Source organism: Neofelis nebulosa, chromosome 17 (genome assembly GCF_028018385.1).
Source record: "Neofelis nebulosa isolate mNeoNeb1 chromosome 17, mNeoNeb1.pri, whole genome shotgun sequence".
Classification (NCBI taxonomy): Eukaryota; Metazoa; Chordata; class Mammalia; order Carnivora; family Felidae; genus Neofelis; species Neofelis nebulosa.
Genome location: NC_080798.1, coordinates 35,766,420 through 35,792,251, shown reverse-complemented (window position 1 = coordinate 35,792,251; position 25,832 = coordinate 35,766,420). Strand labels below are relative to the sequence as shown.

The 25,832-nt window shown below is 42.7% G+C and overlaps 1 protein-coding gene and 1 non-coding gene across 2 annotated transcripts; both read left to right on the top strand.

The window, feature by feature from the left end:
* Positions 1-1,976: 1,976 nt before the first annotated feature.
* On the top strand, positions 1,977-25,832 carry GOT2 (glutamic-oxaloacetic transaminase 2). The gene is made up of 10 exons (XM_058708840.1): positions 1,977-2,174; positions 13,763-13,919; positions 15,538-15,666; positions 16,706-16,765; positions 17,816-17,977; positions 18,201-18,305; positions 19,402-19,552; positions 19,994-20,159; positions 23,908-24,058; positions 24,619-25,832. The coding sequence occupies exons 1-10, from the start codon at positions 2,086-2,088 to the stop codon at positions 24,739-24,741; spliced, it is 1,293 nt and encodes a 430-aa protein (XP_058564823.1). The 5' UTR covers positions 1,977-2,085; the 3' UTR covers positions 24,742-25,832.
* Positions 8,192-8,355, top strand: LOC131500519 (U1 spliceosomal RNA). The gene has a single exon (XR_009256334.1). It is a non-coding gene; the product is annotated as a U1 spliceosomal RNA (small nuclear RNA).

Sequence of the window (25,832 nt, the reverse complement as noted above, 5' to 3'; positions counted from 1 at the left end):
CTAACCTATAGTTCTGCAACTTGCTTTTTAATATTTTTACGGTTTATCGATTTTGATACCTATAAATTGAGTTCGTTCATGTCAGTAGCTCTACAGCGCTCCATCATGTGAGTGTAACAGCACATCTATTTACCTATTGATGAGCAACTAGATTATTTCCTGCATTTTTCTTTCATAAACAATGCTTCACTAACATCCTTATATATGTACGAGGTCTCTAGGGTCTATAGCTGGAAGTATAATTGCTGGGTCTTAACAATAGTGATGGTTATGGGATGAAATGCATCCCCTCAAAATCTATGTTCCAATCCCAGGTACCTGTGAATGTGACTAATTTGCAAGTTGGGTCTTTGCAGATGTAATCACCTTAAGATGAAACCACTAAGGTGGGCCCTGATCCAATATGATCCGTGTCCTACAAGAAGAGAACCAGAGAGATACACACAGGGAGAGAACACCATGTGAAGACAGAGGCAGAGACCGAGTGATATGTCTACAAGTCAAGGAACTGCTTGCTGGCAGGGACTTGTGGCAACTGCCAGAAGCTGGGGTGGCAGGGAACAGATTCCTGTCTCAGGGACTCCCTGCTGACACCTCGATTTGGGGTCTCTAGCCTCCAGAACTGTAAAACAATACATTTCTGTTGTTTTAAACCATACAGTTCGTGGTAATTTGTCAGAGCAGCTGTAAGAAGCAAATGTAGTGGTGGAATCAAAAGACTTGGCCTGTGGGAGCATAAGTTGAGGTCAGAGAGTGAGCAGATGAGTCTGAGACAGTTGGGGCTAGACTGGGAAGGGCCTACAATATGACCCTAGATAGGTATTTGGACTTATTCATTCAGGCAATGAGATGCCACAGAGGATAAATTACATCAGCAAGGGACACTGTTGGGGTTAGAGAAGTGTCAAAGAAACAGCCATTCTTTAGCCATTTCTGCAGGGGTTTGTTTGTTTGTTTGTTTGTTTTTATTTTTTTTTTTTTTCAACGTTTTTTATTTATTTTTGGGACAGAGAGAGACATAGCATGAACGGGGGAGGGGCAGAGAGAGAGGGAGACACAGAACCGGAAACAGGCTCCAGGCTCCGAGCCATCAGCCCAGAGCCTGACGCGGGGCTCGAACTCACGGACCGCGAGATCGTGACCTGGCTGAAGTCGGACGCTTAACCGACTGCGCCACCCAGGCGCCCCTTGTTTGTTTGTTTTTAAAGAAGGTTCCACACCTAATGTGGGGCTTGAACCCACCACCCTGAGATCAAATGTGGCAAGTTCCACCACTGAGCCAACCAGGCGTCCAGAAATGGCCATTCTTTAGAGTGGACTTGTTTGAATCATTCAACTTCTGAGATCTCAGATTTATTCACTTTTTCCTTTAAAAGTGATTAGTTCCCTTCCACACACAACTGCAGGATTTGACAAACACAAGTTTGTCATTAACAACCACAGGTTATCTCGTGCTTACTAAACCAAGCCCTGTTTTTAGACATAAGCGGCTAATCTCACTTAATCCTCACAAATACCCCACGAGACACGCCTGTTATCTTCTACAAACAGAGATTTAAACACACACACACACACACACACACACACACACACACACACACACACACACTCTCGGGAAGAAGGTGAAGTGATACGCACTTAGCGAAATACTCAGTTGGATGTATGGCTGTAGGCAAACTACTTCAACTACACCAGCCTAAATTTTCTCATGTTTCAAACTGGCATAAAAGCAACTACCTCCACTGTCCGGTCCACGGTGATTAAACGAAAAAGGTATTCAAGCTCTTTGAACCTTAATATACGGTGTCGTCACCATTCTCCGGAACCACGTGGCCGGAGTCGGCTTGGAGGGGCGTGGTGCAGACTCGGGGGCCGCCCCGCCCACCCACCGCCCAGCCTTGGCCTCGCCGCTGCGCTCCGGCCGCCAGGGTGCGCTGTAACGCGGCTCAGACCGGCGGGCGGCCGCTCTAGCCGCCCCCGGGAAGTCGCTGTCCTTACCTTCAGAAGCAGCCCGCGCCTCCGTGTGTGCGCCCGTTGGCCCTCCGCTCCGTCCTGCAGCTATCCACTGCCTTCTCGCCGCCCACCATGGCCCTGCTGCACACCGGCCGCGTCCTGTCCGGGGTCGCCGCCGCTTTCCACCCGGGCCTCGCTGCCGCGGCTTCTGCCAGAGCCAGGTAAGCAGGACAGACGGAGACGGAGCTGGGGACAACAGGCCTGCCCAAGCCGGGCTGCGGGCGCCCCCGGACATATCCCCCCTCCCCCCAGACGCACCACACACATGCTTTCTCTGACACCCCTTCGGCCTCACTGGGCGCTGAAAATTGAGCGCCGGCGCCTCAAAGTAACCCTCTCCTTTGCCCCCAGGACTGCAGGAGAACGTGTCAGCGCGTTCCCCGGGGTTAGGCAGTGTGGCCCTCTACGGCACCCGGACTTCCATTCAAGGGTGGGGGGTCACGAGACGCGGATTCGGCGCGGTGGGGGTGGGGTGGCGAGGGGAGAGCAAGCGGGGCTGAGGTGCCGGGCCCGGCCGGCCTGGCGCCCATTGGCTGCGCCGCCGAGGCTGCCTCGCACCGGTTGGCTGCGGCGCGGAGGGGCGCGGGTGCCCTTGATGGGCTGCCCTGGGGCACGGCGGGGCTCACCTATCGTGTCCGCCTTCGGGCCTAAGCAGGGTTGGCAGGGCCGCGGCGTACTGCCGGTCGTGGGCCTGGGAGTAGGAAGTACTCGAGAGGAAGGTACCCCGCCGAGGCCCTGGCTTGCCAGCCCAGCTTTCTTTTCTGCATCCCCTGACCTTGGCGGGCGGCATCCTCCCATCCGCGTTAGCGCCTATGTCGCCGGTGACCCCTTTGCTTGGAAAAGAACAGAGGTGTAGTTCACCTCCGTTTTGTTTGCCCTTAGGGGGTCTGATTGTAGAGAAGTCACCGTTCTTCCTCTCCACCTCGCTCTGCTCTCATTCAGTAAATACTTCGTCAGCTATGAGCCAGGTACTAGACCCGATGCTCATGATGGAGGCTGCGGTGAACACGCCTGACGGGGAAACAGGTGCCACTCAAAAAATTATAAATATGTCATTAAGCCCTGCGTGCTAAGTATTGCCATTAAAAAGCACGGAGTTTAAAGCGAATTAGTAATTCCTTCCAAGTGGAGATCTGAGCCAGGCGATTGATTCACTCAAGAAGGCGATTTGGGACAGGATCCTTAAGTACCACCTAATGAATCTAGTCTCCAGCCCACCTCCAGCTAGATATTGACTACAAGGAGCAAAGCCTTGGCCTCTTTTATGTGCCTTGGCCTTTCCTTTGATTGTATGCGCGTTGTCTTCAAGTCAGCAGAAGTGTGTCCTTACGGAGCCTCGCACTCTTGGCAGTACAATTTTGTCTGGGCTTTCACTGCTCCTTCTCTCCCAGATTTGGCTCCTCCTTGGCCCTATGTCAAGGTGTGCTCTTTAAGCCATGCTACCTAGTGAGCCAAAATTAGGGAGTGGTTATCATTCACGCAGCCAGTTTGGAAACGGGTGCCTAAAACGATGGGCAAGAGAAAGTCTTTCAACATTGTAGTAACCTTAAAATAATTATTGTTTTATAAATTTGGCTGCGTGTCCTAAAGCTTACTTAAAGTGCTTGGTGAAAATCCCTATGGGTGTGACCTTTTAGTCATTCTTTGAGTTTGAGTGGCTGACTCATTTTTCTTTTCAGTCTTCTCACAATTAGAATGTACATTCCACAGGGGCAGAGACCTTACCTACTTTGTTCCCTGATATAAAGCTTTAAGATAGTTGAGTGCCTATAGTTGAGGAGGTGCTGTTCAGGTTTAAGCAATGATAGTTAATTGGGTATAATGATCTGTTCTTAATTCTGATTATTTAGTTTTTTGTGAAATAACTGAAGGAGTATCACGAGACCCTTTGGAAAGGCAGTGTGTGGTAGTTGTATAATAACCAGTAGCTAGAAGATCAAAATTGTACTAATCTTTCCCATTTTTAACTCTGTGATCTTGAGCAAATTAATTAACTTCTCTTCTTATTTTAAAATAAGAATGTGGGGGCGCCTAGGTGGCTTAATTGGTTAAGTGACCAACTCTTGATTGTGATCTCACAGTTGTGAGATCGAGCACCACAATTCAAAATAAAATAAGAATGTGAAGGAAAACATTTTTAACTATTTTTAAACTATATATTTTAAACTATTTTAATTTTAGTTTTTTTAGTTTTTTTAATATTTATTTTTGAAGGAGAGAGAGACAGACTGTTAGTAGGGGAGGGGCAGAGAGAGAGGGAGACACAGAATCCGAAGCAGGCTCCAGGCTCTGAGCTGTCAGCACAGAGCCTGATGTGGGGCTTGAACTCACAGACCGCGAGATCATGACCTGAGGTGAAGTCGGATGCTCAACTGACTGAGCCACCCAGGTGCCCCTAAGCTATTTTAATTTTAAATTTTTTTTTAACGTTTATTTAGTTTTGAGACAGAGAGAGAGCATGAACGGGGGAGGGTCAGAGAGAGGGAGACACAGAATCTGAAACAGGCTCCAGGCTCTGAGCTGTCAGCATAGAGCCCGACGTGGGGTTCGAACTCACGGACCGCTAGATCATGACCTGAGCTGAAGTCGGCCGCTTAACTGACTGAGCCACCCAGGCGCCCCTAAGCTATTTTAATTTTAAAGCGCCAGGTAGGTTCCCAGGAAAATTACAAGACATTTGATTTAGAAAAGCTTATCTGAATAGTTTGTACCTAACATCTTTTGGTTTGTTAGCCAACATTGCTCAATGGCTGAGGTTTTTTGCACTTGTCCAAAGTACATTTGTAGGAATCACTTTGTAGGCCACAGGTTATCAGCATCAGTTTTGTCCCTAGCACTCTTGTTTTCAGCTAGTACTGTCCCTTGAAAACATCATGGTTCTTACATTGTGGGTATAGAGTCTTTACAGTTTTAAGGAAGGGAATGATGAAGGGCATAGAGGTTCTGAACATGATTACTAATGTAGAACTAATCAAATTGGGTATCCATGCTGTATTTAGATTAAGATTCAATATGGTGTAGTTGCTTTTAGAATTCTTAAAAGATACACTCCAGAGGTGTCTGGGTGCCTCATATATACTGTTATGTGCTCAGAAAAAGAAAGATTCCACTCTTGATCAGATCCCTGCCAGAAGACTTGAGGCTTTGGTTTCTCAGAGAATCTCTGTACTCAATAAACTTTGTAAAGAACTTGATGAATAAGTGCTTTTCACATCATTTAATAAGAATGGCACCTCTGTCCTTGTGGCTTGGGGCAGCAGTCCTGTCATTGTTGATTAAAGGCCTTAGAGACCAAGACATCTGTTTTGAAATGACAGTTGCTTCCTGCAGGTTTTCTATAATAGGTCTTTGACATTCAAAGTATTCCTTTCACTCACCAGTTAATGGCAGGGATATATACAGGCAGGTGGCTGCAAGCTTTCAGGGTCTAAACTGTGGGTAGGAAATAAAGGAAGTTTTCTTCAGGCCCAGGTCAGAAGTTGTTTCAAGGTATCTGTTTCTTACTATTGCTTAGGTACGGGAACAACTAAGCAGCCTACAACAAGGAAAAAGAACAGAGGGGTTTTGAGTCCTGGCAGTAAAGCTAATGAGGGAGATGGATGGTAATGATAATGTCTCTCAAAACTGTAGGAAAACTAGTAGTAATTGAAAAGCAAGAGGCACCTGGGTAACTCAGTCAGTTAAGCATCTGACTCCTGGTTTTGGCTCGGGTCATGACCACATGGTTTGAGAGTTCAAGCCATGCATCAGGCTCCAAGGTGGCATGGAGCCTGCTTGGGATTCTCTGTCTCCTAGCTCTGCCCCTCGGGCATGTTCTCTGTCTCTCAAATAAATAAACATTTTAAACAAATAACTGAAAAGCAAGAAAGACCTGTATTTGGTCATAAAATTATGACCATTTCCTTCGTGAATTATCTACATACTTGCCTTGCCAGGCTCCATACTGGCACGGTAGAATAGAAGCATAGAAGGAATGATTTAGTAGCAATGATACCAGTGAACAGCAAGCACTCATCCTATTCCAGGCTCTGAGTGTTTTATATTTAATAACTCCTTTCATCCTTATAACAACTCTGTAAGGTGGGTACTGTTATGTGCTCATGTATAAGGAAGGTTGAGATGTAATTGGCTTGCCTGTGACCACACAGGCTTGTAGGCAGCTGAGCTGTTATTTGAATCCGTGCAGTTTGCCGAGTACTGACATTACCCGAGGCAGGCTAATAAAAGTCTGGGAAATCCAAAAATGGAATAATCTACCCTTTGATAACAGAATTAACTATATGTCACAATTACAGCTATTAATACAGAGGCAGTTTCAACTTGTCAGGAGAGCATAAATTTAACTCTGTAATGCTGTGCTGAGCCATCCAGGGTGCCTCGTGGAGGAATGAAATGAACGAGTGCTGACTGGCCACTGACTAGTTCAAGAGAATCATTTTCAGAAAAGAAATTCTGAATAATTCACTGAGCTTGTCAGCGTGGTGACCGTAGAGAACTTTCACTGTGCTGTGCTGAAACATTTGGTTGAGATTGGATAAGTGATTACTAAAGGAACTTGAGCTATTTCACCTGGGTAATTTGGAACCTTGCTTCCCTAGCTTTCACCTTTCCCTGCAGCACTCCCCCTGCCACCCCTCTGCCCCCAGCTCTTTTTCACCCTTAGCCTTTCTTATGCCTCTGCTGGGAACGCCTTTTTCCTCGCCTTTTTCCTCCTCTCATCGGTAGCACTTAGCTCATGTGTCACCTCTTCCTGCAAGCCTTCTAAGCCTATACTATCTCCCCCTTTCCCAGGTTATTAGGTCCTCTCCTCGGTCTCTTAAAACTAATATTCTGTGCTCTGAGCCTGTCTTTATCGCTGAAGGTCATCCTCCGACCCCAGCCTGCCTACAGGTCACCCCACTGGGCTAATGTTGTAGATAGTCAGGGGTTGTTTTACTCTCACTGATATTCCCAGCTCTTAGCACATAGCACATTCTCAATGATTGATTTAGACAATCATAAAGACTTTTCTGTAATCTGAATCTGTAAAGAGCTTTTTGCTAATTTATCCTGAAGAAAAGGAGTAATCTTTTTTTCAGAACAGTAATTTACCATGAGGTAAAACCTCAGTTTTGATACATTAATGCATCCTGCTGCTGAGAGTGTGTGTTAGAAACATAGATGGTGCTTCTTGGGTGCACTCTTAGAAATCTCACAGTAGTGGGGCACTGGGTGGCTCAGTTGGTTGAGCGTCCAACTTCAGCTCGGGTCATGATTTCATGGTTTGTGAGTTCAAGCCCCACGTCACCTCGCTACTGTCAGCCTGCGTGGGATCCTCTGCCCCTCCCCCACTTACACTCTCTCAAAAATAAATAAAATAGTTTTTAAAAAATCTCTCAGTAGCTAAAAAAAATAAAAAATCTCTCAGTAGGTTTAGATGAAAGATAGCCTGGAAGTTTTATGTTTTCTATGTTTAGGATTCAGTTTGAGAAGGCCAGATCAAAAAAATTGTTAGGTGATATTTGGTCACTTGATTAAAATAGGATTTTGAGTATCTGAGAATTAATCATTGTTTACCTATTTAATTAAAATGAGAAAATATTGAATTAAACATACAACATGATTGTAAAGAACCTTAGTTCCTTCATATATGAGGAACTGTGTTTTGTTTTTGGACATAAGAATCAACATAAAGCATAAAGAAGTATTCTGGTAAAACACAGAATCTCCACTGTATAGGCATATAACACAGAAGGTAGAAAATAACCTTTTATATTATAAAGTCATTAATCACTGAACCAAGGAAGAATAAGCAGACTTAAAAAATGTTAACACATTTCTTAGCTTCTTTTCAGACTTAGTTTTTATGAATCAAGACAAAATTCACTTTGCAAGTTTTGTCCTTATATGCTCTTTCATATTTGGAACAAGCTGATACTCTAGTATAAGAGATTCTTAGTTTTAATTTCTGATACAGTAAATATTGGTAGTTATACCCCACATAAATAAAAGCTATTTCAGACTCTCAACAAGTTTTAAGAGGAAAAACAGATCCAAAGACCAAAATGTGTAAAGATCACAGCTTTAGAACAACATGACTTTTTTTTTCTTTGAAAGACTAAAACATACACAAAGTCGTACTTCTCTTGTCACAGTTGATCTGAGTATAGTCTCAACCACTCATTAAAAATAACTTTTAATACTTACCTGGCAGGGGAGATACCATGATCAGGAAGGTGGTTTTCCCAGGGCGAGGCTTATCCATTGCACTCGGGATGTGCTGACCCCTGCGATTTCCCCAAATGTGGGAAACTCGACTGCATAATTTGTGGTAGTGGGGGACTGCGTTCGCGCTTTCCCCTGTAAAAAAAAAATAAATAAATAACTTTTAGGGGCGCCTGGGTGGCTCAGTCAGTTGAGCGTCCGACTTTGGCTCAGGTCAAGATCTCGCGGTCCATGAGTTCGAGCCCCGCATTGGGCTCTGTGCTGACAACTCAGAGCCTGGAGCCTGCTTCGGATTCTGTGTCTCCCTCTCTCTGCCCCTCCCCCACTCATGCTGTGTGTGTCTCTGTCTCTCTCTGTCAAAAATAAATAAACATTAATTTTTTTTTTTTTTTTAATAACTTTTAGAGGCACCTGGGTAGCTCATTCGGTTAAGCGTCTGACTTTGGCTCAGGTCATGATTTTGCAGTCCATGAGTTCAAGCCCCATGTCAGACTCTGTGCTGACAGCTCAGAGCCTGGAGCCTGCTTTGGATTCTGTGTACCCCCCTCTCTCTGCCCCTCCCCCACTCATGCTCTGTCTCACTCTGTCTCTCAAAAATAAATGTTTAAGAAAAAAAATTTTTTTTGAATAACTTTTAGCCAGGATGCCTGGGTAGTTGGATCAGTTAAGCCTCCAACTCTTGATTTCCACTCAGGTCATGATCTCACAGTGGTGAGATCGAGCCCCATGTCTGGCTCACTGCAGAGCCTGCTTCAGATTCTCTATCCCTCTCTCTCCCCCACTCTTTCTCTCAAAATAAGTAAATTTTACAAAAATAACTTTTAGCCAAAGTAACTTCCATTTCACAGACAAAACTGAGGGGGCGGGCATTGATGCCAGTCCTATGCAACCATTTTAGCAGACTAGTGGGTGCACAGAGTTCAGCTTCTGTAGCCACACACATATCCCCTTTATACTTTCTTTTATATATTTTCTCTCTTTTTTTTAATGTTTGTTTATTTTTAAGAGAGAGAGACAGAGCATGAGTGAGGAACGGGCAGAGAGAGGGGGAGACACAGAATCTGAAGCACACTCCAGTCTCTGAGTTGTCGGCACAGAGCCAGACATGGGGCTGGCACTCAAGAACTGAGATCATGACCTGAGCTGAAGTCGAATGCTTAACCAACTGAGCCACCCAGGCACCCCTACGCTTTCTTGAAATGGCAACAACATGCTTACTAAAATGACCCAAAGCTATAGCCTTCTGGCCTATGTAAAAATAAGAAGTAAAAATATATGAAATTTAAATTATGTTTAGTAATAAATGTGTCTATATCCTCTCTTAGAAATTGTCTAAGAATCCAGTGATTAACCCTTTAACTCATAATTAAATTAGTCCACGATTTTAAGTTACTTAAAGGTCTTGGGAATTGTCTTCAAGCTAACACATTACAAAATACATTATTTTTCTTCTAAATACCCATAACTCCGGTCTAATGAGAAAAATATCAAATCCAATAGAGGGGTACCCTGCAATATGCCTGACCAGTACTCCCCAAAATTGTCAAGGTGATAAAAAAAAAAGCAAGGAATGTCTGAAACTGTCATCACCAAGAGAAGCCTCAGGAGACATGACAAGTAAATGTAATATGGTATCCTGGGTGGAACTTTATAACAGAAATAGGACATTAGGTAAAAACTAAAGAAATCTAAATAAATTGTGGGCTTAATGTGTCGGTTCATTAATTGTAACAAAAGTACTCTAAAAATATAAAATGTTAGGGCGCCTGGGTGGCTCAGTCGGTTAAGTGGCCGACTTTGGCTCAGGTCATGATCTCGCGGTCCGTGAGTTCAAGTCCCGCGTCGGGCTCTGTGCTGACAGCTCAGAGCCTGGAGCCTGTTTCAGATTCTGTGTCTCCCTCTCTCTGACCCTCCCCCGTTCATGCTCTGTCTCTCTCTGTCTCAAAAATAAATAAACGTTAAAAAAAATTTAAAAAAAAAAAAAAAAATGTTAGTAGTAAGAGGAAACTGCTGGGGGGCAAGTTGTGGGAACTCTGTACTAGCTGCTCAATTTTCTGTAAATCTAAAACCATTCTAAGAAATTTAATCTAATAAAAGTTAATTAAAAAGATACATAATTTTTTATTTTTTTAGTTTAAGTATAATTAACATACAGCATTATTATATTAGTTTCGGTTATGCAACATAAGGGTACAGCAATTCTATGCATTACTCAGTGTTCATCAATCTAAGTGGGCTCTTAATTAATCCCTTTTACCTGTTTTTACCCATACCCCACCCACCACCCCTCTGGAAACCATCAGTTCTCTATATTTGAGAGTCTGGTTTTTTGTTTGTCTCCGTTTATTTTGTTTCATAAATTCCACATATGTGTTAAATGATACAGTATTTGTCTTTCTGTGACTGGCTTATTTCACTTAGCATTATGCCCTCTAGATCCATCTGTGTTGTTGTAAATGACAAGACTTCATTCTTTTTTATAGCTGAGTCATATTCCGTTGTGTATGTATACTATAACTTCTCATTCATCTGTGGATGGGCACTTGAGCTGCTTCTATCTTAGCTATTATGATGATGCTGCAATAAACATAGGGGTGCATATATCTTTCGAATTAGTGTTTCTGTTTTCTTTGGGTAAATACTTCATAGTGGAATTACTGGAGCATATGGCAGTTCTATTTGTTGTGTTCTTTTTTAATTTTTTTTTTAACGTTTATTTATTTTTGAGACAGAGACAGAGCATGAACAGGGGAGGGTGAGAGAGAGAGGGAGACACAGAATCCGAAACAGGCTCCAGGCTCTGAGCTGTCAGCACAGAGCCCGATGCGGGGGCTTGAACTCAGGAACCGCGAGATCATGACCTGAGCCGAAGTCGGACGCTTAACTGACTAAGCCACCCAGGTGCCCCTATGTGTTTGTTTTTTTAACTTTTGTTGTTCTTTTCTTCTTTAAGTACTCTCAACACCCAACATGGGGATCAAACTCACGACCCTCAGATCAAGAGTCACATACTCTACCCACTGAGCCAGCCATGTGTCCTCTATTTTTCACTTTTTGAGGTATCTCCATAGTCTTTTCCACAGTGGCTGCACCAGTTTGCATTCCCACCAACAGTGCATGAAGGTTCCTTTTCCTCCACATCCTAGCTGACGCTTATTTCTTGTGTCTTTGATTTTAGCCATTCTGACAGGTATGAGGTGAAAATATGTCAGAATAATTAGTTGAACACAAATTCAGATTTTTCATAATTTCAAACATTATATTAGGAATGCTTTGTGTATAGTATGAGTAAACCAATGTAAGTTTAGGAAAAACAAAGCCACATAGAATAAAATGTATGCTTGTGTCTAAATAAAAGACCTAGCTTTTTTTTTTTTTTCCTAAGCCTCACACCCCACATGGAGCCCCATAAGGGGCTTGAACTCACAACCCTGAGATAAAGACTTCAGCTGAGATCAAGAGTCAGACACTTAACTGAGTAAGCCACTCAGGCACCCTAGAAGACATAGCTACTTTTATTGTATCAGTTAAACTAGTCTCAAAGGTTTATCTCATTTATGTGAACCTGAATTTTTTAAACATTTCTGAGTTAGTTTCTTTAAGAAAAAACTTTTGTCTAGCACATTTAAAGTAATAGGAATTCAGTCCCTATAACACAATCAGAACAGAGTGCCTTTGAGATTTTTATAATCCAATTTATCAGTACCCTCCAGAGCTGGAAAACATTTCACATTCAGACACTCAGAGGCAAAACAAAAAAGCCTTTCTGAATTACAGACACATAGAAATCTTATAGCTCTTTAGGTCTAAAACTTCAACTCTTTAGGTCTGAAACAGGCAGAGAATAAACACAAATAAAAACCTCACAATTCTGATTTAAAAAAAGAAACAAAATTACACAAACAATAAACCATATTATGTGTCATCTCTCACCCAACAGAGAATATATCTTTGCTGTCCATTTACAGAAATTACTGAATGGTCAGATCATAAAACCAGATTCACAGTCATTGCTGCCAATGAGGACTAGCTTATTGGCCATACATGGAACAGAAACAAAACCCCAAATCACTAGGGGGTGGAGAACAAGCCAGAGAAACAAGCCTCAGAAATTTAAAGCTCTGTTGCCTCGGAGTGCCAGGGTGGCTTAGTAGATTGAGTGTCAGACTCTTAATTTCAGCTCAGGTCATGATCTAGAGTTCATGGGATCAAGCCCTGCATCAGGCTCTGTGCTGTGTGGAGCCTGCTTCTGATTCTCTCTCTCTCTCTCTCTCTCTCTCTCTCTCTCTCTCTCTCTCTCTCTCTGCCCCTACTCTGCTCACTCACATTCTCTCTAAATAAATAAACTTTTAAAAGAAAAACTTTAAAGTTCTATTGCCAAAAAAGTTCTGTTGCCTCTTGAGATTACCTCAGGGCACTGAGGACAGATGTATACTTCCCTGGCAATACAGTTCACCTGGCCCTGGTGGATGACCTCCCCCCCCCCCCCCACCACCACCCCAAGACTATTAAGGGATAATTTTTTTTACAAGATAATTTTTTAAGGTAAAATCGTGACTCTCGTAAAAATAAAGAATAATGAACATGGTCCAGGATTTTTTAACTTTGTAAGTAGTGAAGGAATCAGTAGGATGTTACAAGCAGTTCTTGTTGATTTTTAATTCCTAAATACCTCAAAATTCTGTCTTCCTCTCAAGCCCTACTGCCCCATCCTCATTCAGGCCCTCCTCTAACTCTCTGGCCATGTAATGAGCCAGTGCAGTGAGTGATCCTTCTGCTTCTACTCTGACCACTCTGCATTCAGTGCCCCACCTTGCTCGAAGATGGGCTCTAAAAAGGCAAGGCTATCCATGCCACTCCCCTTACCTGATCAACAGCCCTAACCCTCCTCACACCCAAAGAAAACAAAACTTTAATGACTCCACATGTTCTCATTATATCCAAGATGAGACACACAGGAACCTGTATTTTTTTTTTAATGTTTTTATTTATTTTTGAGAGAGAGATCTAGTGAGGGATGGGCAGAGAGAGAGGGAGACACAGAATCCAAAGCAGGCTCCAGGCTCTGGGTTCCCAGCACAGAGTCCGATGCGGGGCTCGAACTCAAAAATTGTGAGATCACGACCTGAGCTGAAGTCGGACACTTACCCGACTGAGCCAGCCAGGTACCCCAGGAACCTGTATTTTTAACAAGTTCTCCAAAAGATACCCCTTAATAATTTTGAGAACAAGATAAAACCCAAGCCCCTTTGAGGGGACAGTATCACATAATACTCTTGCCCTTGTTTGCTTCTTTTGTGTCATCTTTTACCACTCTGTTTCTCATAGCCCTCTTTGCCTGGGGATTCAGGACAGGTGTGGGCTACTTTAAAAGCCTACACACGCACCCTGTCTTCCCCATCCACCTTCTCCTCCTTGCATTTGTGTTAAAGTCTTTGGTCTTCTGCATTCTTCTGCAAAGAGATGGATTTTCAGCAGATCTGAGAAGTCTCTGGCCATGGAAATCTAGCTACTATGACTGATTTCATTTTATTTCCCATTTCAGCTCCTGGTGGACCCATGTGGAGATGGGGCCCCCAGATCCCATCCTGGGAGTCACAGAAGCCTTTAAGAGAGACACCAACAGCAAAAAGATGAATCTGGGAGTTGGTGCCTACCGGGACGATAATGGAAAGCCTTATGTGCTTCCTAGTGTCCGGAAGGTGAGTTTGCCGTTCATCTCCTGCCTTCTCAGGGTGGGTAAACTGGAGAGAGCTCCTAGAGAGTGGCAGAAAGAGCGCCACACTGGGAGTCGGGAGACCTGGGTTCTAGTTCTGGCACTAACTGCTTGAATCACTCAGGTTGTCTGCTGTGGTCTCCTTGGCTGTAAAAGTGACAGATTGGAACTGTGTGGTCTTTTTCAAGATTGAACTTACGTGATTTTCTACTGAAGCAGGCATCGTCTCATATTTAATCCTAAGGGTATACATAAGGACGAAGAATTAAACATTGCCTTTTGGTCATAAGAATAGCCCTTTGTGGATGAGGGTTACTGTGGTTACTTTCCATTTCCTGTCATGTTGATTGCCTTAATAAAGCTCTCACACAGGCATGCTCTGTCCTTTCTTCCTACTGCACTGTAGAATAATTTGTTTTATTTTGTTGTATTTTTATTAGTAGTTTTTCTATTGGTTATCATTATAACTTTAAATAATCCTCTTAGAACAGTTTTTTTGAAAGAAAGTATGAGTGTCCTTTCCCTCTGCACCTCCTCTGTTGATATATGAATGCTTCTTTGTCACTTCTCAAAGTGGGGTGGTGATGCATCATTCCCCCATACAGTGAGTGAACGTTTCAAAAGAATACTTCCAGGTGAGGGTAAGGAACTCTCTAACCATCTGAGCTGTACACTATACAGCAGGCTGGCCCAGCCCTCATGAGCCACTGAAATAATAGAACATGGCCTGAATGAACCACTGGAAGAAGAAATTTCTTCCAAAAGTGTGGGAGTGTGGGTTAGGTGTCCTCTCTATGACTCTCTGAGTACAAAAAAAGGGCTCAATTGTGAGGAGAAGACCCATTGAAAACTGCTGGCTGCTAGGTCTCAGGTCATGCAGAAATTGCTCTGGTCTCAGCAAGTCAGTTTAAAGTACTCAGCAAGTATTAGCTATTTTGCAGGCTGGAACACCACCACAAGCTCTTGTACATCCTTCAAGTTGTTCTCCCATTCAGCTGAGATTCAGGAAGGTTACTAATTTGCTGAGACTCACACAGCTAAAGGGACAGCCACGCCTCCGTCTCCAAAGCATGAAGATATGTGGCTGTTACTGTTAACACTTTGAAGTTCTGAGACTGGCGTATACCTTGAATTACCAATTTTTTATGTATTTAGTTTGATTTTATCATCTCATATCTACTTATAAGTGTTGCTCATAAACCTTGTTCTTGTGCATTCCAAGAATGCCATTTTATATTAAATATTGACCAAGAAAACACTGTACCCATTCATATAAAAACCTAAACCATATAAAAAATATATATATGATTTTAAAAATTAGAAATATTTCTGTTCTGCAATATAAAATATTAAGTATTCTACTTTTTTTATAGTTTGTATTTATTTATTTTTGTGTTTTCCAGATTTTCTTTAGAGTCCAGTTAACATGCAATGTAATATTAGTTTCAGATGTACTTAACCCTTTTCCTTGGACAGTACTTCCAAAATAAAAACAAGGCTTTACTTCCTTTATATTGAATATATATGTTTAAGTTATAAAACATTAATCACAGTAATTCCAGGTAAGGAGAAGAAACTAAGCGGGTGCATTTTCTCTTGTCTAGGCAGAGGCCCAGATTGCTGCAAAAAATTTGGACAAAGAATACCTGCCCATTGCAGGACTTGCTGAATTTTGTAAGGCATCTGCAGAACTAGCCCTGGGTGAGAACAATGAAGTGTTGAAAAGTAGCCGGGTAAGCAGAGCAGACTCTGGCATCCTACAGTCTGTGTTTAAATTTAACAGTTTTAAAAAAATAAAAAAAAATAAAAAAAAATAAAAAAAAAAAATAAATTTAACAGTTTAAACAAATGTGAACTAATTTAAACAAATAGAGATACATCACTTTGTGTGATGGTTGTTTGCAATAACCACACTATTGCTAATATCTCTCCTTTAGAAAGTAAGTTGGCACTTGTTAAATAAACGATTTCATATAACACCAATCCCAAAAATGCAGCAGTAGTCCTGAAAATGGAATAGTAATTTGATTGAAGATTTGACACTGCTCTGTGTATGCTTATGTTTATCTTGTACTGAATATGCTTTAGAAACTTAAAAAATGAAAGGACAAACTACAGGACGCCTGGGTGGCTCAGTCGGTTGAGTGTCTGACTTCATCTCGGGTCATGCTCTCACGGTTCGTGAGTTTGAGCCCCGCATCAGGCTCTGTGCTGACAGTGCAGAGCATGCTTGGGATTCTCTCTCCTTCCCCTGCCCCTCCTCACTCAAAATAAATAAACTTTTAAAAAATAATAAAATGTAGCAATATTATTATAATGTATTGATTTGCTTTTCAAGGAGCTTTGATGTTCAGAGACACATTGAATTTTGTATAATTCTAGAATATTTTAATGTAGTGACCGTGGTATATGTATAAATTAGCCCTTATTCATGGGGAGCGTGTTTGGGTCCTGAAAGTTTCTCATATACCATATGATACTAATAACAAGCCCTAAGGAATTAGCTTCTCCATCAGCAAAGGTGTTGGAAACTGAAGAGGTGGCTGTTTTGAGAACTCCAAGGAGAATCAATCTGTCTCTTAGCAAATGGGGAAATGAAACAATTAGTGCTGTTTTCTCGTTTGCAAATACCCGTTTGGAACATTGTCTTCAACTTCTGAAAAATGACGGGCAATGACTACAGAGTACTGCTCTGTGGGCTTGGCCTCGGTTCTGTATCTGTGGGCCTCTAGCGAGTGTTGGACCTCCCTGACCGTGGTGTCTCTCCTTCAGTATGTCACCGTGCAGACCATTTCTGGAACCGGGGCCTTGAGGATTGGAGCCAGTTTTCTGGTGAGTCTGGAAGCTCCTTCAGGAAAGAGCTGTAAGACAGTCTGTAAGCTGAGGAGGAGGGTGTTTTCCTATTGCATGTGTGTTTGCTGACTTCTTTCCACATAATTGGAAGATTTCCTATTGTCTGATAAATGGAGTCAGGGGTAAGGAATATGAAAGTACTTTAACTAATTTAGATTTAAGTTTAAAAAAAAAAGTACTTAAAAACTACAAGGAAGATATAATAATAATAAGGCACCTGGGTGGCTCAGTCAGTTAAGCATTTGACTCTTGGTTTTGCCTCTGCTCATGTTTTCACGGTTAGTGGGTTCGAGTCCTGCATCAGGCTCTCTGCTGATAGTGTGGAGCCTGCTTGGGATTCTCTCACCCTTCGTCTCTCTCTGCCCCTTCCCCGTGAACATGTTCTCTCTCTCTCCCTCTCTCTCCCTCTCTCTCTCTCTCAAATAATTAAACTTTAGAAATTATAGGGGCGCCTGGGTGGCGCAGTCGGTTAAGTGTCCGACTTCAGCCAGGTCACAATCTCGTCTGTGAGTTCGAGCCCCGCGTCATGCTCTGGGCTGACGGCTCAAAGTCTGGAGCCTGTTTCCGATTCTGTGTCTCCCTCTCTCTCTGCCCCTCCCCCGTTCATGCTCTGTCTCTCCCTGTCCCAAAAATAAATTAAAAACGTTGAAAAAAAAAAAAATATATATATATATATAAAAAAAAAGAAATTATAATAACAATAAATATAATTTATTGAGCACATATCTGTTACTAGCAGCTTTTGTTTTAACTCAGTTAATCTTTATGAAGGAGGTTCATTTAATGCTATTTTACAAATGAAGAAAGTGAGGCCCAGAGAGGTCCCTAACTACACAGCCAGTTTCCTTGTCAGAGCCTGGATTCTAACCCAGGCAGTCTTGATGCTGAGTCATACCATCTCTCAGTCATTACTGTCTCTCAGTCATTGAGATAAACTAAAGAGAAAAATAGAGAAAAATGTCTTCCTCCATAAAATATGTCACTTTATTTTTCCTTCATTTTTCCATTCCCTTTCATCCCATTTTTTAGCAAAGATTTTTTAAGTTCAGCCGAGATGTTTATCTGCCCAAACCATCCTGGGGAAATCACACACCCATCTTCAGGGACGCTGGCATGCAGCTACACGGTTATCGATACTATGACCCCAAGACATGTGGCTTTGACTTCACAGGCGCTATAGAGGACATTTCGGTAAGTGTGGCTTGCCCTGAAGGGCAAGAGGGGTGAAGGAACAAGCTTCCTTGTGGAGATTTGATGCCTCACATCTCAGTCTCAATATCTGACTTAAAATACTGAGGATGAGCTAATTCTCAGAGCTCATATTACCTTCATTGATCAAAAATAGTGACCCTAAGCATTTCAGGTAAATTGTCTTGTTGAGGGCTGCAAAATCATCTGTTGGTTGTCTTTTTAGAAAATGCCACAGCAAAGTGTTCTTCTCCTGCATGCCTGTGCCCACAATCCCACGGGAGTGGACCCTCGCCCTGAGCAGTGGAAGGAAATAGCAACAGTGGTAAAGGTAAGGAGACTGAACTGACTGGTGACAGTTCTGTGTTCAGTAACTAGTCTTAGATGTTTGCCTTGGCAAAGTCTTAACAATGAGAATTAATTACCCTTGAGCCCACATTGTTAAGTTGTCAGGAAAGAACTTTTCATTTGCATAATTAGCAGTTCTTAATTGATGATCTATGAGCAGCTTGCAAATAATTTTTGTTCCTCAGCCTGGATGTGGGGAATTCTGATAAATCTTGTCATTGACCAGCCTGTACAGTGGGTACCCACTGGTCCTGAGATGTCTGTCGTTTGCCCTGGTCCTTGTTACTTGTTCATCTTTTATACACTGTTTCATGTCCCCTCCTATCCTTGCCTGTTTGCTCAGCATTGCCATTACCATTCACAGCATCAGCTGTCAGAGAAGGCCCTAGTCAAAATTTTAATGGAGGAGGGGCACATTGGTGGCTCAGTGGGTAGACTGTGTAACTCATGATCTCAGAGTCTAGAGCTTGAGCCCCACATTGGGGATAGAGTTTACTTAAAAAAAAAAAAATTCCAAGGGAGGAAAATATTTCTCTTGCTTTATGTCTGCGTTTTCACTTCTTTTGGTTTCCCTTTCTTTACATTCTGTCAAACCTAAGGTATAAATAAAATGAGATGGGGGGGGTGGGGAACAGAGAAAGAACATTCAGAGAGCACTTTGAAGATGAGATGGTTCTCATGAGGCCTTCCCATGATTTCTGGGTATAAGGTGAGGCTCCCAGAGTTACATTAGCCCCAGAAAAGGCTGATGCTGGTCCTGTGTCGACTGGACCACAGTAATTACCCAGACTCCTGTGGGCCTGAAAAGAGCTTCCTGTTGGATCAAGCAGCTTTCTGGGAAGACTGAAATTAAGAGTCTCTTTTCTTAATGTCTTTTTGAGGGACCATATGCACCAAAGTAAAAACATATATAAATGATACCTTAACTCAAGGAAAATTAAACATCTCCAAATTGCCAGTTGGAGAGAAAACTGTGTTGACTCTATGTGAGGCAGACGTCGTCCCAATAAGCACAGGCAGCCATGTGGGTTGTCTTGAGAAGGACTCCCTAAAGCTTTGCTCTTCTCTTTCCTTCCCAGAAAAACAACCTGTTTGCATTCTTTGACATGGCCTACCAGGGCTTTGCCAGCGGTGATGGTAACAAGGATGCCTGGGCTGTACGCCACTTCATCGAACAGGGCATTAACGTTTGTCTCTGCCAATCTTATGCCAAGAACATGGGCTTGTATGGTAAGCGGAAGGCCCCAGTCTGTGATGTCTGTCCCAGTGAGGTCGGAGAAGCACTGGAAAGGGACACCACAGAGTGTCTGTGCCTGTCCATGCGTGTGTGTTACCCAGAGAGGAAAGACCGGTAACATGGATCTAACTGATCTTAGTCACATCATCTTTTGTGTCTCTGAATTCCTCCAGCAGAGAAAACTATTGTTTCTCTAAACAAGAAGTAACCGTTCCATGAGCCAAGAAGTTGGATATAATAAGAGACCTTTGAGTTCTCAGACTTTCTTTCTGTTGTCTCTAAAGTCACCATACTGGGTGTTGAAAGGTTTTTATTTATAACATATTTTTGTGGCGTTGCTGATGGAAGCATAACATGTAGCAAATTGAATCATGATTTGCTTCAGCATTTTAGATTGGAAAACTAGAAGACAGGATCCCTTTTTGTCTTCTCAGGTGAGCGTGTGGGAGCCTTCACTGTGGTCTGCAAAGATGCCGATGAAGCCAAAAGGGTGGAGTCACAGTTGAAGATCTTGATCCGTCCCATGTATTCCAACCCTCCAATCAACGGGGCCCGGATCGCCTCGACCATCCTAACCAGCCCTGACCTGCGAAAACAATGGTAAGAGCACACTGCCACTCCCCAGCCATCTGTCTGTCCCACCACTGATCTTTCAAAACTCCTTTATAATCAGCAACTAGTGACATACAAATATCACGCAGCCTCCATATATGGAAGAGGCAGAAGGGAGAGAGGAGTGGGCATTTTTTTTTTTTTTTTAGCACTTTCAAATAAATACATTGGAGACAAATGATTGAGAAATGGCAGGGTTTTTTATTCCATTATCTCCATGCTAAGTAAAACCTGCCTTCTCCTCAAATTGAGTTCAAATTGAAGTACCTTACATAGGAAAACTTTTTTAAGAACACCATATTTTTGGTTCTTAATCCTAGTAATAACTACCACCGAATCAGTATTTCTGCTTATTTTCAGTTTTTATTTTTCCTACCATCTGAATCTCTTGGCCCCTGTGCTCTTAGTGTTACTCGATCTCTTTAACCACAGTCCACATAAGACAGATATTTTGTATCATGACTCTGAACACATTACCGGTAAACATACATATAACTGACATGGTTGTCCAAACTTAATATTAGGCTTCATGTGTTATACTTAAATTTTTTTTAATGTTTATTTATTTTTACGAGGGAGAGAGAGCATGAGCAAGAGAGGGTCAGAGTTGGGGGCACCTTGGTGGCTCAGTCGGTTGGGCATCCAACTTCGGCTCAGGTCATGATCTCGCAGTTTGTGGGTTCAAGCCCTGCATCAGGCTCTGTGCTGACAGCTCGGAGCCTAGCGCCTGCTTTGGATTCTGTGTCTCCCTCTCTCTCCTTTTGTCTCTCTCTCTCTGTCTCAAAAATAAACATTAAAAAAATCAAAAAAAGAAAAAAAAAAAGGGTCAGAGAGAAAGGGAGACACAGAACCCAAAGCATGCTCCAGGCTCTGAGTTGTCAGCACAGAGCCTGGTGCGGGGCTCAAACCCACAAACTGAGATCATGACCTGAGCCAAAGTTGAACACCAAACCGAGTCACCCAGGCGCCCCTTCGTGTGTTATATTTTAATATTTTCTTTTTTTTTTTTTTTTTTTAAATATTTCCTGAATGCCAGTTGCATCCATCTACCTTGAATTTATGACCTACTCATGAGTCATGACACACAATTTAGAAAAACTTTATCACCTACTAATGGGTCCTGACACAATTTAGAAAACCTTGCTCTAGATCAGAGGTTGGCAAACTTCTGTGGATCAAATCTCGTTTGTTCCCTGTTCTTGTAAAGTTTTATTGGAACACAGCCGCACCCATTTTTGATGAATTACGTGTGGCTGCTTTTATGCCATATAGCAGAATTTAGTAGTTGTGACAGAGAGCAAATGGCCCACAAAACCTAACAAATTTATAATTTAGCCCTTCATAAAAAGTTTTCCATGCTAACTGTACTGGAACTTCAAAAAAATAAAAAAATTTAAAAAGTGAAAAATAAAAAGTTTGCTAACCCCCTGCTGTATATAATTCAAAGTTAATTAACCAAGGGGCATCTGGATGGCTCAGTCAATTAAGTGTCCGACTCATGATTTCGGCCCAGGTCATGATCTCACAGTTTGTGGGTACAAGCCCCACATTGGGCTCTGTGCTGAAAGTGTGGAGCCTGCTTGGAATTGTCTTTCTCCCTCTGCCCCTTCCCTGCTCGTGTTTTCTCTCCCCACCCCACCAAATAAATAAACAAACTTAAAAAAAAAAAAAAAAAAGCCAAGATGCCCATGAACGATGTGATTTGTTATAACAAGAGTTTGTCCTGTGTAACCAGTTAATTGGGGGAATAGATTCCTGAGTAGCTTCCTGAAGAGAAAAGCTAAATCTGTTGTCTGCTGTCTGCAAGGAACTTTATCTGCAACCCCCCCAACTTTTCACATGACAGCTACTCTTTCTACCTTAAATTAATCCTGTGAAACATTGAAGTAAGTCTGGTTCAGGGTAGTTCTTTCAGTTCAGTAGTCCATGGAAGGCTTACCAAAATATTAACTACTTTTTAAATTCTACTTTTTTCCATTATAGCATTAACGTGTAAGTACATTTCAGAAAGTTTAGGAGAGGGAAAAAATTAACTGTAAATATAGTCACTATAACCCAGCTTTTTTCTTCACTATTTTTCATCGTAACATACTATATATTTTACTCCTATATATGCGTGTTGTAGGATTAGTTTCGATTTGTCTCTTAGAATTATACTAAGCTTTTTTTTTTTAATGTGTGCACATCAGTACACATCGAAAGTCTGTAGTGTACAAAGATGACAAAGGTAGTATGCTGGATGAGTAAGACATTTCTACCTGTAGAGTTTATAATCCAGTGAGAAAGGTAAGTGTATGGCATTGATAAAAGAGACATGGAATAAAGGCGGATGAAAGGAGCAGCCATCGATTCTAGGGGGAAATGAGGGAGGACCTAATGAAGACAGCAGCATGCGGGCTGTGCCTTGAAGAGAAAAGGCGGCTTTTTTCCCACCAAAGGAGATGAAGAGTAAATGAAAACCAGACAGATGTGCATGAAGAAAGGCACACATTACACGATGTGCATCAAAAGTCCCAAGTGTTTTTTTGTGGCAAAGACACTGAGTGGGAGGAGGATGGAGAAGGCAGCAAAGCTGGGAAGGTGGGAGCAGATAGATCATGGAGCATCTTCACTGGTATCTTGAGAAGTCAGAAGTTCATTCTGTGGGTAGCAGGGAGCACGGAAGGGCTTCACCAAAGTTGCCCTGGATCTGGCCGTGGTCACACTCCCTGCCTTTAGCACCCCGGCCTCAAAGTAAATGGAGCTGGAGAGATGGAACCATAGGAAATGTAAACCCAGTGCCATCCCTAGAAGGGCCAGGGCTCTAGCTCCAGCCAGTAATCACTCTGCTAGTGCCGAGTTGCCAACTTGCCAACTTTTCCAAGGGAGGACAACTCCATGTTTTTAGGAGCAAGTGCCCAATTGTAAATGTTTAACGAGTCACAAATGACTAGGACTCTCATTTGACTTTAATTGGCGATTGTGATCTGTTCTGTGTATGGCCTCGTCGTAGGTGGTTAAAGAATGTGAACACATAAGAACTGGGGGTAAACTATAAATGTTTCCTCAGTCGTCTAGCTGCTGAGAACAGATAAGAATTTCCTCTAGAGCCATAGGAATAGAATGGGAAGAGGAGATTCTGAGGAAAGCAGTGATTATGTACAGAACCGAGTGAGTCATGTGGATCAGGACTCCTTTCAGCCACCCAGATAGAATTACATCTCTTTCTGGGGCCTTCAACACAGCACTGTTGTATGGGTTCTTACCTTCTCTTGCCTCGTTCCATAGTTGGTTGTTCCCAGGTTTGTTCCCAGTGTCAAGTTGTAAGATTTACAGGCAAGGACTATGTCTCAAGCCTCCCTTTCTCCCTACCACCTAGCACATGGCTTGGCACATTGTAGCCTCCCAGTGCACTGTCTTAACTGCAAACGCAGGAGTGTTTCTTCCATCCATGTTAAAAATAAAGTCATAGTTTACTATTTAAAACACAACTTTTGCCCCCACATAAAGTATGGAGAACTTTTAGCCTTCCTAGGTTTGAGTCGTTCTTTCATTTTTCTTAATAACTCAATTATGTTAATCATTTTAGCTGCCTAATCAAAATACTGTTCTAATAGAAAACAGAAGGCTATAACTAGCATATAACTCAGGATAGGACAAAGAATTGAGGCACACTAGGGGAATACTCATGTCAGCTGTGGCTTGTCTGTCAGTGCTTGTCCGGAATTGAGCTGCATCTTGGTGGGTTTTTGCACAGGTTGCAGGAAGTAAAAGGCATGGCTGACCGCATCATTAGCATGAGGACTCAGCTGGTCTCCAACCTCAAGAAGGAGGGTTCCTCCCACAACTGGCAGCACATCACTGACCAGATTGGCATGTTTTGTTTCACAGGACTAAAGCCTGAACAGGTGAGTGGACTCCAGTTTCTCCTCAGCTGACCAACTGATGAGTCTTTGCAAAATGATGGAATTCCTCATAGATCACTTAGCTGTTCAGATTACTGTTAAAACAGTCGTTTGAAGCCCTTTTAGGTAAAGGAAGAGTGTAGCATTCATTTTGTTTTGTTCTTAGTCATTTACCTGTCTGTGTCCCCCATGAGGTTGCACACTGCTGCTTCTCTGAAGAGTTTCCCAAACCAAAAGGAGCCTGAATATTGATAGGAGACATAGCTGTTCCATAGCTGGATTCTGGATCTATCTTTCCTACAAATGCTGAAATGAGATTTATTTATTTTTCTTTTTTTTTTTTTTTTTTTTGCCTGTCCACACCTCGGTGTTCTTCATCCTACTTTAAGATAGCATTTTGTCCTTCTCTCCCTCTGCACTAGCCTACCAAATTCTGGGAATAGGGTTTAAATGAGAAAATAGAGTTTTCTGTTATTTTCCTGTTTTAACACTTGGCCACCGTGCCACACCTGGCTGGGCAAACCCCCCTGCCTGGGAGTGCTCCTGTACTCTTTTCTCTGCAGGTGGAGAGGCTGACCAAGGAATTCTCCATCTACATGACAAAGGATGGCCGCATCTCTGTGGCAGGAGTCACCTCAGGCAATGTGGGCTACCTTGCCCACGCCATTCACCAGGTCACCAAGTAATTTCCCTGCTGAGAAAGAACAAACAACCTTCCTGTCTACAGCCTCTGCTGTTGTGAGATTCACACAGAGGAAGGAGGAGGGTGGGTGGCGGTGAGCAGGTCATTTCTTTTCAGAGACAGTACTTAACACTCAACCATTGTGTTTCTCAGAGAAGAACATGTAGTGAAATAGGGCAGAGGCATCTGTGGCTGGTGTCTGAAACTTTGTGGCTCAAAACCAAACTCCTGCTCATGCTTTAACTCCAGCTGTTCCAAGAGTTTACATGTACAAGAAAGCCCAAAAAAACCTGTCGATCATGCCATTGCAATGTTTCTGAAGCTTTAACTGGAACACCATATGGTGTTGGGGCACCTCTGCAGATCCAGCACGAGAGTAGCACCTACAAGAGGTGTTGTGGGAAGACCTCATTCTAACATTAGCAGTCAGTCCCGTGTCCTCCCGTGATTGAGCAAGCTTATCAACAGACCTTGTTCCAGAAATCATGTTTCATGGAAACCAGCAAGTCTGCTGCCATTGCAGCGAGGAAAATAAAAGATACTGTTTCCTGTCTTATTTAAGGGGGGGAAAAGTCCCTTCTTTTTAATACTTTCAGACATTTTAATGTTCCTCTCTTCTCCCTTATCATTGCTGTTCTTTTCCTTACACACAGAGATCTATAGCCTAGATTTTCACCTTCTCTTGCTCAATTGATCATCAACCCCATCCTATAGGATTTACTTACTTGAAGAATGAAGAACACATTTTATCGTTCATCCCATACCCTCACCTTTCTCATCAGAGAATAGCAGAGAGTAAGTCACTGCACTTGATTTTCGTGTCCTCTTCAATGATGGTCTCCTGTCGAGGGGTCGCCTCTGCCCAGTTGGACCCCTCGCTTCATCCAGTGTGGTCGTGCAGTCTCTCATCTCGCATCATGAGCAGGCCATGCAGGGCAGACCAGGAAAGAGGATATCTGGGCTTTGGTTTTAACCTTTGTGTGCTGCCAGCTAGGCTCAGGCTTCACCCTCTGGAAAGAAAACCGCCATCTGCTCCGATCACGTAGACTTCTTGCAGCCTGGTTTCTCTGTTTAAAATAAAGATACTGTAGACCC

Excerpts from the sequence above, each read along its gene's own strand:
- GOT2 (XM_058708840.1), top strand. The coding sequence starts at position 2,086 with ATGGCCCTGCTGCACACCGGCCGCGTCCTGTCCGGGGTCGCCGCCGCT. Across the intron at positions 20,160-23,907 it reads CCTGACCTGCGAAAACAATG|GTTGCAGGAAGTAAAAGGCA; the intron begins GTAAGAGCACAC and ends GTTTTTGCACAG. Across the intron at positions 24,059-24,618 it reads CAGGACTAAAGCCTGAACAG|GTGGAGAGGCTGACCAAGGA; the intron begins GTGAGTGGACTC and ends TTTTCTCTGCAG.